Source organism: Hippocampus zosterae, chromosome 11 (genome assembly GCF_025434085.1).
Source record: "Hippocampus zosterae strain Florida chromosome 11, ASM2543408v3, whole genome shotgun sequence".
NCBI lineage: Eukaryota > Metazoa > Chordata > Actinopteri > Syngnathiformes > Syngnathidae > Hippocampus > Hippocampus zosterae.
Window position 1 is genome coordinate 23,195,843 of NC_067461.1, and position 13,473 is coordinate 23,209,315.

Here is a 13,473-nt window from a genome sequence, read left to right on the forward strand (position 1 = left end):
TGGTTGGCTGGTCTCGATGCCATCGACAAAATTTTCTCGACGAGAAGAGCAGGCAGTGCGGAGCCTACTTGCCCCTCGGGGACTTTTGCTGCTGGCTACACCCGAGATCCTTGGAGGAGTGGAGAATGGTGTGCCTGTCAATACTGTCCGTTGAGTAGGAGGAAGACATTATCGGACTTTCTGATAGCAGGTGTGCTGTTGTTTGGTGCTAGCAGTTTTTTCCTGATCTATCGTAAAATTCAACCGACGGGAGCGGCTTTATTGAAAGTCAAGAAGCTGCCGGTCTTTTTTTTGTTGGGGACGGCACGGCGTAGATATACAACACTCAAGCGATGACTGAGCTCAACCGCAAAATGGATGCGTTTTTGGAGCATCTCCGCATGATGGTTTTCAACTGGAGAAGTTGAATCTACGCTTTGGAAAGTAATTGCGGATTTGGCTGATGGGCGCCAGTGAAGGGATACAGCCAACGGACTCAAGGCCACCTGAAATTGTTGGCGGCCGTCCCTCCAAAACAAACAACGGTATTTGGACCCCTTTCTCCTGGGTGGAAGGTATGCACGGAAGCTAGTGCCCCCACCACCACCCCCTCCTTCTCGGCCATGGACTGATAAGATAAGAAAACCTTTATTAGTCTCGGAATGGAGAAATTCCCAATTCACGGCAGCAAAGTTATGAAAGGAAGAATTAGAACAAAATATAGAAGCTGCTGGAAAGGCAGCCACTCTCGCGGCGCCATTTTACAGTCAAAATAAAAAAAAACACAACACAACACATAGGACACAGACAGTCGTGCAATCTTCACCAATTTTCTGCATACACTTTGTTGTCTGAAGCAGTTATAGATGAAAGAGGAGAGGATCAAAGTGTCCTTTCACCAGTGGATCAGAGACGTCATGCTGAAAATGTGCACACGTCTGCTACAAGCTAAGTTTTGAAAGCAAACACGAAGCTGTAGCGTCCATTGACGAAAAGAGATTAGTTCACTTCTCCTGACCCACATAATCCGCTTCAAACTCCAAGCCGCGACTCCCCATTTCAAATCCGCATTGGCGCTGCGCGCTAACGCTCCTTTCTTCTCATCGTCGGCTCCTCAAGCCTTACATCCATCCATCCGCAGACCCTCCAACAGCACCGATCTCTCCGCTGAACAAAGCGGGGCTGTGAAAAAAGCTGCCCATTACAGGCACAAGACACAAGCGCCCAGGGACTGTCCAACAACGACAGTCAAATGGCGCCGACATTCCTCCCAGTCAAAAACAGTGCTGGTATAGCCATGATGCCAAGAAGGTGCAACCACCAAGCACAGAGTCTCCCCCTTGATGAATGTCGTGGCCAAAAAATGCTGAAAAACGTCCACATCAGGTCCACACGACGTAACAACAAACACAAAGTGACAAAACAAACACAAAAACAACTAAAAAAGCAAGGCTCATGAGAACACTTGCCGACGGCTGCCAACTCGGGCGCCATGTTGACTTCCTTGATAAGCCAGGACTGTCTCCATGAGCAGACCTTGACGAAGCAGCTGCGGCCTGTTCACGCAGATACAACCAGACAATCACATGCGCATACAGTACACATCCTTATCATCACCGTCTTCATCGTTCCTATTCTTTTCCCCCGCAACGTGGAATGATCTGCGGAGTGCTCGGTGGACCGCGCAGCTGGAAGGATGGGCCGCGTTACGGTCCCCCGTCCACCTTCCTATTCATCAGCCCCCTCATTACGTTACGTCTTGTGACTTGTTATAACTGTCATATGCTTATTTATGGGATAGGGTCTTTTTTTATCCTGGACTTAAATTATCCTCAGAAGAGGATAGTTCGAACGTGTTTTTTTTTTCCTCTCACTGCCTTGTGGTTTCCTTTCTGAACTCTGACTGTAAATTTCCCCATTGTGGGACAAATAAAGGATATCTTAATCTTAATAATGTTCTTCTGATCAAATCCTGTGTCATTTTAATTTGTCTGTCCTGGTCTATTGTCTTGTCATTGAGTACTGCAACTGTTTGTACTGCCCGTTTTATGATGTCTTAACCTCAATATAAGGACTTAATTGCACAAACCAAATCCAACTATTACTCCGGCCTCATCTTCTCCAATGAAGGAAACTCAAGAACTCTCTCCTCTGTCATGAACAAAATCCTCCAGCCACCAAATTCTACCCCGGCCCCACCTGTACTACACAGCAACCTGCAACTCCATAATGCAGTACTTCAATGACAAAATCGTCAAGATTCATCATCACCTCCATCAAAACCTGCGAGCTCACTCCCCACCTGAACCTCCTTCTCCTTGTCATCCGTTTCCCAATTTTGTTGCACCCATGCCTGCTAAAATATCCAACCTCATTCACAAATCCAAGCCCACCACATGCCAGCTTAATCCCCTCCCTTCATCCCTCGTCAAATCCTGTCTCCCTTCCCTGCTTCCCCTCATATCTGCCATTATTCACTCTTCACTTTCTTCTGGAATTGTCCCATCACTTTTCAAAACTGCTGCTGTTGCCCTTATACTAAAAAAACACGGTTCAGACCCCAATAACTTTGATAACCTCCGCCCCATCTCCAACCTTCCATTTATCTGTAAAATCCTTGAAAAAATTGCTGCTGCTCAACCAGTGGCGGTTCTGGGGGGCGGGGGGTCAACGAGGGCCAGTGCCCCTGTAGCACCGATTCTGGCCGCCCTTGTGGCCCCCCCTTCGAGCGCAGATTGCGCGGTCGTGCCGAGTCGCCAACGCGAAAGGTGGAACCCAAGTGCGTGATTTAACATTTACGTAGAATTACCACGACACTAGTGCTATTTGCGTGTATGTGTGTGTGTGTGTGTGTGTGGTTTTTTTAGTCTCCCTTTTTATTTAAAATTTTATTTAACAGGATCAATATATAAGACATTACCTTTTAAAATTTGGATAATTATATGCATGTAAAACATCTAGCTTCAGTGTATTTAACTTAGCTTGTAGCAGACGTCTGCACATTTTCAGCCTGATGTCTCTGATCCACTAGTGAAAGGACACTTTGATGTTGTTGTTGTTGTTGTCGACCCCACCCGTGCCCCGACATTGGGGGACCGGGCCCTCACTCCGTCTCCCGGATCCCCAGACCCCCCTCCTCCGCCCAGCGGGCGAGCAGGGCCGCCACTCCGCTTGGGTTTCGCCAGAGGTCCTCCGGAGTCAGTGTGGTGGGTATGTTTGTGCAGGTGAACAGGTGTTGTGTGTCGTGCACTTGCGTGCCGCATAGCGCACAGAGTGGTGTTGGGTGTGTGTCCGGTGTAATGTTGTGTAGGTAGGAGTGGAGGGCTGGTGATTTGTTGGTTCGGAGTTGTGCTAGGAGTTGTCTGGTTCTGTGTGGTAGGTCTTGCTCTGATGGGTCTATTTCTGGTGCTGGTGCATGTATTACTTTGTTGTGTTGTCTGGTGTCCAAGTGTGTTTGTACAAAGTGGGTGTGTATGTCTTTCATGTTCCGTTTTATGGTGTCGTTGTTGGTGTCCTGTGGTGCTGTGTCTTTGTTGTGTGTGTAGTTGTTGTTGTGGAAGATTGTTTGTTTCTTTTGTCTGGGTGGTGGTGGTTGTTGAGTGAGTGGGTGTAGTGGGTGGGTTGGGTGTTGGGCTTTTTGTCTGATTTGCGATGCGTGTAGTTTTAGATGGGTGTTCAGTGGGAGAGTTTTTGTTTCCTCATGCAAGTGTTGTATGTTTGTGTCTTGTGTGCATCCTGTTGCTATTCTGAGTGCTGTGTTCTGTGTGGTCTGGAGTTTTGTCTTGTTTGTGTCCGATAGTGTTGGTGACCATATAGTGTTTGCGTATTCGAGGCGTGTGAGTGTGGTTGCTTATTCTCTCTTCTTTCATCTATAACTGCTTCGGAGAACAAAGTGTATGCAGAAAAGTGGTGAAGATCGCGCGACTGTCTGTGTCCTATGTGTTGTGTTGTGTTTTTTTTTTTTGTTATTTTGACTGTAAAATGGCGCCGCGAGAGTGGCTGCCTTTCCAGCAGCTCCTATATTTTGTTCTAATTCTTCCTTTGGAGCATTCTGGGACTTCCGGGTAGAGTGAACGCTGGCGCGTTTTTGGCTGCCGCTGCTCTCCCACAAACTTTTGTGTTTTACGGTGTTTTTACGCTCGATTGTTTTACTGTTTCGCATGGAATCACGATCATCATCTCACAGTCATTCCACCCAGCCCCCATTCAGGCCTGTCTCGCACTCTCAACTATCTTCGACTGTTTCGTCCCGGCGTCTCAGCGTCCTACCTGTCAACCTGTCGATCCTCCATCGACCTGTCAAGGGTCTGCTCCAGTACTCGTTGGCCGAGCTCCTTCGGCTCCGCTTCCAATGGCTGGGCCCTCCTCCTGCGCTACACCGGCTCCCGGACATCGTTCGCTTTCCTTCCCGGAAATATATTCATCGTGGGTCTCGTCGGGGCTTCTGCCTCAACCGATCCAACACCATCGTCTCCTTCTGGTCTTCCTCCCGTCGGCCATCCAGAAACGCCGGCCGATCCATCGACCATCGTGCGTTAGCCGGCTTGGCTAGGTCGGCTAACGGCCCCCGCAGCAGCGAGACTGCCGCCGTCAACTTCGGGCTACTTAACATCCGTTCGCTTACTGGGAAGGGTAATCTCATTCAAGATATCCTCACGGACCGTAAGCTTGACATTCTCTGCTTGAATGAAACCTGGCAAACTCCCGGGGACTTCTCACAGTTGAACGATTCCACTCCCCCGGGATTTGTTTACATTTCCAAGCCCCGCGATTCTGGTCGCGGAGGAGGTCTCGCGATAGTATACCGCGAGAAGTGGAAAGTACTTTCGGTTTCACTCCCGCCACTTTCCTCCTTTGAATGCCTTGCCTGTCAAATATCCGGACCCATCCCCACGATTATTGCCACAGTGTACCGCTCCCCCAAACCCCACCGCGACTTTTTAAATGAAGTGTCTACTGTCCTCTCCCATCTCTCCTCTCTGTCACCAAATGTAATAATCCTGGGAGATTTTAATATACATATGGACAACACTGCTCTTCCTCTCACCATTGACTTCACTTCTTCAATTAACAGTCTTGGTTTTGATCAATTTGTAGATTTTCCCACACACATCAAAGGTCACACCCTGGATCTGATCTGCTGCTCTGGTATTTCCCCCTCCAACTGTACTGCTGACGAACTTCCAATAACGGACCACTTCCTTATCTCATTCAACATTACACTCCAGCTCTCAACTGCCAAATCACCCCGGACCATTGTTTACCGTAATATTAAAGACATTAACATTGACTCTCTCACTGCATGGCTGACCACCCTGACTCCGGACATTGACTCCACTCCTGATGATTTGGTTTTCCAATACAACTCTGGTCTCACCAGCATCCTCAATACGCTCGCCCCTGTCAAGTCCCGCTCTGTCCTTTTTACTCGGTCTGCCCCTTGGTTCACCCCTCATCTACGTTCCTTGAAATCCCAAACCCGGCAGCTTGAGAGACTTTATAGGAAAACCGGCCTCACTGCTCACAAGGACATCTATGCAGCTCAGCTATCCCTCTACAAGGATTCCATCTCTCAAGCAAAATCACACTACTACTCCGGACTCATCTGCTCCAATGCTGGAAATACTAAGACTCTCTTTTCCCTTTGGAACAGAATCACTCAACCTCCTGACTCCCTACCACCTCACTTTTACTCTCGTGACACCTGCAATGCACTTCTCCTCTTTTTCAATGAAAAAATCAACAGAATCCACCAGCATCTGGGCTCCTCTGTACCTTTCCCCTCATCTGAACCTCTCACCCCTTGCAAACTGTTCTCTTCTTTTGAACTCCCCCATCTCTCATTAATTTCAGACCTCATCATTAAATCCAAGACTTCCTCCTGTCAGCTTGATCCCCTCCCCACAGTTCTGGTCAAATCCTGCCTACCCTTTCTGCTTCCCTTCATCTCAGCCATTATCCATTCCTCTCTGTCGACTGGAATTGTTCCTGTACTCTTCAAAACTGCAGCTGTCACACCAATCCTGAAAAAAACTGGTTCAGATCCCAATGACTTCAATAACCTACGCCCCATTTCCCATCTTCCCTTCATCTCGAAAATTCTGGAGAAAACTGTCGCCTCTCAGATCCACTCCCACCTCACCGACAATAGTCTTTATGAACAATTCCAGTCCGGCTTCCGTCCCCGTCACAGTACTGAAACAGCCCTCATAAAAATCACAAACGATCTTCTCATGGCAGCAGACTCTGGCCTTATCTCCATCCTCATCCTCCTTGACCTGAGTGCAGCCTTCGACACAATCTCTCACCCCATCCTCCTCAATCGACTCTCTACCATAGGCATCACCAACACCCCTCTACATTGGTTCCACTCATATCTCACTGGCCGCTCTCAGTTCATTCAAGTTGATTCTTTTACTTCACAATCCCTCCCCGTTTCTTCTGGTGTTCCCCAGGGTTCTGTCCTCGGTCCGCTCCTCTTCATTGTCTACCTCCATCCACTCGGAAACATTTTCCGCAAATTTGGCTTACACTTTCACTGCTTTGCGGATGACACCCAGCTCTATCTCTCCAGCAAACCCGACGCTTCTCTCCCACCCTCGTCCCTCTCTCACTGTCTCTCAGAAATCAAATCTTGGTTCACCCACAATTTCCTCAAGCTAAACAGCAATAAAACTGAACTCCTACTCGTCGGTACCAAATCCACTCTAAACAAAGCCGACAGTTTCTCCCTCACAATTGATAATGCCACTATATCTCCTTCCCCCCAGGTGAAGAGTCTGGGTGTCATCCTTGACAGTTCACTATCCTTTCACTCCCACATCAATAACATTACCCGGTCCGCTCATTTCCACCTTCGCAATATAAACCGCCTCCGTCCCTCACTCACTCCGCACACCACCGCTATCCTTGTTCACAGTCTCGTCACTTCCCGTATTGACTACTGCAACTCACTCCTCTTCGGTGTCCATCAAAAATTCCTCCATAAACTTCAACTTGTTCAGAATTCAGCAGCCCGGATCATCACGAGAACCCCCTCCTTCCATCATATCACCCCCATCCTCCGACAGCTCCACTGGCTTCCTGTCAAACTTAGAATCAACTTCAAAATACTTCTCTATACATTCAAAGCCATCCATAACCTTGCGCCCCCCTATCTGTCAGATCTTCTTCAAATCTCCATTCCCTCTCGCTCACTCAGGTCCTCATCCTCCCTCCACCTTTTTCTACCCTCTGCCCGTCTCAGTACAATGGGGTGCAGGGCCTTCAGTCGCTCTGCCCCCAAACTCTGGAACTCACTTCCTCCCAACATTCGTAATATTGACTCTCTTTCCTTATTCAAAACCCAGCTCAAAACCCACCTATTCAGACTTGCCTACCCGCCTTAAATCTTTCTTTATTTATTTATTATTTTATCTGTGTTTTATTATTGGTCTTGGCTGTACAGTGTCCTTGAGTGTTGTGAAAGGCGCTTACAAATGTGATGTATTATTATTTCATAACTTTGCTGCCGTGAATTGGGAATTTCTCCATTCCGAGACTAATAAAGGTTTTCTTATCTTATTTGCAATTTTTGTCCCCGGCAGGCTGGTACTATAATCATCCCATGGCTTGAATATTCTCAACAGATGGACACAGCGTATTGTTACGCTTGCAGACATTTTAGCCCTACTAATAGTTTTTTTTTCCATCACTGTAATGTTATGACTACAATTTCAAAATCTGAAGAAATAAAAAGTCAAATAAGATTTCGAATCTGTCTTTTTAGCCCTGGGTTGAATGTGCCCCCCCTCATCAAAACCCCTGGCCCCAGCCCGGCCCCCTCAGTGAAATTGATTCAGAACCGCCCCTGTGCTCAACTCCACTCCCACCTATCCCTCCACTCCTTCTATGAACCTTTTCAATCTGGCTTCCGCCCCGCTACAGCACAGAGACCACCCTAATCCAAATTGTAAATGATCTCCTTATAGCAGCCGATTCTGGTTTAGTCTCCTTTCTCATCCTCTTAGACCTGAGTGCCGCCTTTGACACCATCTCTCACTCTATACTCCTCAATAGACCCTCCTCCATTGGTCTCTCCCACACTCCCTCAGTTGGTTCCACTCCTACCTCACCGGCCGCACTCAGTTTGTCCAGCTCAAACCCTTCACTTCAACGCCCTCCCCAGTCACCACAGGTGAACCCCAGGGATCTGTCCTAGGTCCCCTTGTCTTCATCATCTACTTCCTGCCTCTTGGCCATATCCTCCGCAAATTTAATATCCACTTTCACTGCTTTGCTGATGACACCCAGCTCTTTCTTTACTGCAAACCAAACTCCATACTACCACCCACTTCCTTGCCTCTTGCCTCTCCAAACTCAAAACATGGTTCACAACAAACATTCTTAAATTAAATTCTAATAAAACTGAAATCCTCCTTCTTGGCACCAAATCCACTTTATTTTAAGTTAACAGTTTCTCCCTCAACATTGACAGTTCCTCAGTGTCCCCCTCCCGTCAGGTTAGGAGACTGGGTGTCATCCTTGACAGCATGCTCACCTTCCAGTCACATATCAATGCTATCACCCGCAATGCTTATTTGCACCTCCGCAATATTAACAGACTTCGCCCTTCCGTCACCCCCCGCACCACTGGTATTCTTGTCCACAGTCTTGTCACATCCCGCTTAGATTACTGCAACGCTCTCCGCTTCGGCCTACCTCAAAAGTCTCTCCATAAAATCCAGTTGGTTCAAAACGCCTCTGCTCGCATTGTTACAAAAACACCCTCCCAGCAGCACATGACCCCCGTCCTTCAGTAACTCCACTGGCTCCCTGTCCATTACCGCATTAATTACAAACTGCTCCTATATACATAGGCCACCGGCCACTTTATTAGGTATACCTGTCCGCCTGCTCATTATCACTTTTTTCTAATCAGCCAATCACATGGCGGCAACTCAGTGCATTTAGGCATGTAGACATGGTCAAGACAATCTCCTGCAGTTCAAACCAAGCATCAGTATGGGGAAGAAAGCTGATTTGAGTGGCTTTGAACATGGCATGGTTATTGGTGCCAGAAGGGCTGGTCTGAGTATTTCAGAAACTGCTGATCTACTGGGATTTTCACGCACAGCCATCTCTAGGGTTTACAGAGAATGGTCCGAAAAAGAAAAAAATATCCATGAGCGGCACTTCTGTGGGCGGAAATGCCTTGTTGATGTCAGAAGTCAGAGGAGAAAGGTCAGATTGGTTCGAGCTGATAGAAAGGCAACAGTGACTCAAATAACCACCCGTTACAACCAAGATAGGCAGAAGAGCATCTCTGAACGCACAGTACGTCGAATTTTGAGGCAGATGGGCTACAGCAGCAGAAGACCACGCTGGGTGCCACTCCTTTCAGCTAAGAACAGAATTTCGACAACAGAAGATTGGAAAACCTTGCCTGGTCTGATGAGTCTGGATTTCTGCTGCGACATTCGGATGGTAGGGTCAGAATTTGTCATCAACAACATGAAAGCATGGATCCATCCTGCCTTGTATCAACGGTTCAGGCTGTTGGTGGTGGTGCAATGGTGTGAGGAATATTTTCTTGGCACTCTTTGGGCCCCTTGGTACCAATTGAGCATCGCTGCAATGCCACAACCTACCTGAGTATTGTTGCTGACCATGTCCATCCCTTTATGACCACAATGTAACCAACCTCTGATAGCTACTTTCAGCAGGATAATGTGCCATGTCATAAAGCTGGAATCATCTCAGACTGGTTTCTTGAACATGACAATGAGTTCACTGTACTCAAATGGCCTCCACAGTCACCAGATCTCAATCCAATAGAGCATCTTTGGGATGTGGTGGAACAGGAGATTCGCATCTTGGATGTGCAGCCGACAAATCTGCGCCAACTGTGTGATGCCATCATGTCAATATGGACCAAACTCTCTGAGGAATGCTTCCAGCACCTTGTTGAATCAATGCCACGAAGAATTGAGGCAGTTCTGAAGGCAAAAGGGTTCCAACCTGTTACGAGCATGGTGATGTGATAATAAAGTGGTAGGTGAGGGGATATGGCCATCCACAATCTGGCCCCTCCCTACCTGTCCGACCTACTTAGAGGTGCATTACCCCACTCGCTCCCTCAGATCCTCGTTCTTCCTCCGCCTGTCAGTGCCCCCTGCCCGCCTCAGCACCATGGGAGCCAGAGCCTTTCGTCGCACTGATCCAAAGCTCTGGAACAATCTACCTCCGGACCTCCAAAACTGTACACCTCTCTCCACTTTCAAGTCCTGTCTAAAAACATACTTGTTCAGGAGTGCCTACAATACATAACTCTTCCATTTGCTCTGTTTTGTGATCTTATGTCTTGTTGTTATACAATATTTATTTTATTTATTTTTACATTGTATTGTCTGTACAGTGTCCTTGGGTGGCATGAAATTTTAAATGAATGTATTTTTATTATTATTATTATTATTTGGTTCTTATTTCTGTCATCGTGGTTTTAAGTCTCACTGTGCTCTTTTAGAAACCTGCCTTGAAACTATGGCTGACAACTAGTATTTATTATAATTCCGGCGCAGCTACACTGATTATTCTCGTGTTGATTAATGTAAAACTGACCCAATGAAATAAAATACTGGTACATTAAAATAATTATATTTTTTACCAGATGTAATGGGCCATAAATCTTCCAAAAAGTTCACATTTTTGATTCAACAGTCAACAGAATGTTTTTCTAAAAGTCTTTTGAGGATCTTCAAGATGTCTTTTGGTCAATGTAAGAAGAGCCTTTGTGTTCTTTTTGTGTGATATTAAAATTGGTTTGATGAGCTCTAAATTCCATCAGAGGAGTTAAACATGGCACAAAGTGCACTTGTTTCGTTTAAAAGCCTTTTAAAGAATGCGTACAAACTTTGAGGCATACAGTTAGTCAAAAGCTTTGTCACTGAAATTTTTCACGTCAGCCATTTTGTATAAAACTCAATGCAAAACAAGAAGGTATGAAACTAAACTATACAGGATAGTAGCTAATACCTAAAGGACAAAAAAAAGTAAGACTTGATCTCAATTGGAAATACATTGATGTGAAAAGTTCCCTTATACAGTATATTGAATTGCACTCAACTCAACAGTATTTATAGAGCACTTTCAAACAGCCATTGCTGCAAACAAAGTGCTGTACATCAAATAAATTAGTAAGAAATTCCACTAAAAGAGCAGATTAAAACAATAATGCAAACAAATCTGTGGCTTTTCCACTTGTACATACCCAACTTCATGTTTCATGAAACATGGTACGTAAACACGGACTGCACTTTTTAAAACAATACAATACATCCTGCTTTATATAGCGCTTTCACAACAGCTGCAACTGGAACAAAGCGCTTTTCAAAACAGTTAACATTTTTCATTAATCACATTAATGATCAAATATAAATAATACAATTAATAACATAATCACCCAAACTAACATGTTTACTATCATCCAAAAATATTGAAACTGAAATGTCAATTCAATTGTTATGTTATCAGGAAGAGTGAAAATGCATGGAATAAATATTCAATTTCCAAGTCAATTTACAGTACGCACCCCCCTAATACTTCACGTCAGGGGCCAGTGTGCTTCTAGTTAAAAAGGCAGTTTGGAACCCTGTTCTGCAACACCAGCATATTCCGATGCTGTGTAACTCACCATGTTGAGAAGCTCTGGACCTTTGACAGATATGAAGTTGAGACCCGACTCATTGGCCACCGCCTGTAACAACAGATTACAGTAAGACTTTCAAACAACAGGCAATGTAAAAGTCACTTGTACAAACCAGCGCGAACCCCCTATTATATTATATTATAATATATTATATTATATTCCTCCTGGATCCCCCGCACCCTGCCCACCACCTTTTTCAGCCACTCCCCTCAGGCAGACGCTACAGATCCATGCGCACCAAATCCAGTAGACACTTAAACAGCTTCTTCCCTCTAGCCATTAACTCCTTAAACAGTCACTGACATAGTCACTCATCTTGCACCACAAAATGGTACTACAAAACTACTGGTTACTCTAAAATGGTTCAATGATTTTGTTGTTTAAGATGTGCAGCGTGTTATACCGGAGACATATTCCTTGTGTGTTCTACATACTTGGCCAATAAAGATGATTCTGATTCTGATTCTGATACGCTTCCTGTCAAGTCTCGACTTTTATTATTATTTTTTCCTCCCTCCTTGCGCTTCCTGCTTTCTCTGCACTCTGCGCTCAACCTGACAACAAGGCACTTTTAGGCAGCTCTGCACTATACACTGTTCAAAATGATGAAAGGAAAATGTGTTTCATGGTGTAGGTAGCTAAATGCCCAGGGCAATTGTGGCTGATGCTGAAAAGGGTTTATATAGTGGGGATGAGGAGACTTATGCCCGAAACCAAGGTGCATCATTGAGCTCTGTCTGTGGTTGATATAAGAGCACTGTATTTGCTGGTTTCTTGGCATAATACCCTACAGAGAGGCCCTGACATGTTCTGCTTTTCTGATGCAGGGTTAGAAGCGCTGGTGAGCGGTGCCTGCCGTCGTGTGATGAACACTGGTATTACACATTTCAATTGCTCATCACCAGAAAACATTTTTACTTTCAAAAATAAATTGAGGGCCATGCCGAGTGTGGGTGACAGCATGCCTGGGAAGTAAACATTTTTTGAAATGTTAGTGTCTTGGAGAACCTTTGCAAGAAGGGTTTTTCCACAGCCTGGAGGACCGGCCAGCAGCACTCCTGATGGAGCACTCAATCCAAGAGCCCTGAACTGCTCAGGAGAACGTACTGGAGCCTGCATGACACATGGATACGTTATATTTCATTTACAATTGTGATGAAAATAAATGTTAACGTTTAGAACAGCGGTGCCCATTATGTCGATCGTGAGCAACTGCAAAGTAAGTGTCGGTAGCTCCCATGGCAATAACTCAGTCACTGCCAGCCCTCTCAGATATATGGTATTTATATAATATACTGTAGCTTCCTGTCGACGACAGAGAATGAGTTAAAAATAAAAATAAAAAGGTAGACTCCCCCCTATTATCCATTGTGAAATCTTTCACTTGATTGATGTACAGGGACGCCAGTCACTCAGCTGTCGCATGCTTTAGTGATGGGAATTCCGGCTCCTTTTAGAGATTTTTGGATCGGCTCCCTAAAAAGAGGCTCCCAAATGGCTCCTCAGTTTTTTTTGTTGCTTAAATTAATTTAATACCAAAAATAACGTAATATTATGTGTAAAATGAAGTACTAATGCAAAAAATAGACATTATATCAAATATTTATTATTTATATGGCTTTATTTATATTCTTCTGAACATACGCAACATGGAGTGCTACAAAAAAAAAACAAAGTACAAAGACCCATCTCAAAACAAGGTTGTCAAAAAGTTCCAATCTCTGAATGTGTTTATTTATAAGCTTTTAACTATTTACAGTAAAACAACATAAGTAAGCTTTGAATACCACACAACAAATTATAAATTA

The 13,473-nt window shown here is 45.3% G+C and overlaps 1 protein-coding gene across 3 annotated transcripts in view; it reads right to left on the reverse strand.

The window, feature by feature from the left end:
* The window catches only part of nvl (nuclear VCP like), a 102,422-nt gene that overhangs the window by 18,165 nt on the left and 70,784 nt on the right, over positions 1-13,473 (reverse strand). For all 3 annotated transcript variants that reach the window (XM_052081041.1, XM_052081039.1, XM_052081040.1), the window contains exons 16-17: positions 12,674-12,778; positions 11,651-11,713 (exon numbers count right to left, since the gene is read on the reverse strand). In XM_052081041.1, the coding sequence (XP_051937001.1) occupies positions 11,651-11,713; positions 12,674-12,778 (168 nt within the window). The remainder of the gene's footprint in view (positions 1-11,650; positions 11,714-12,673; positions 12,779-13,473) is intronic.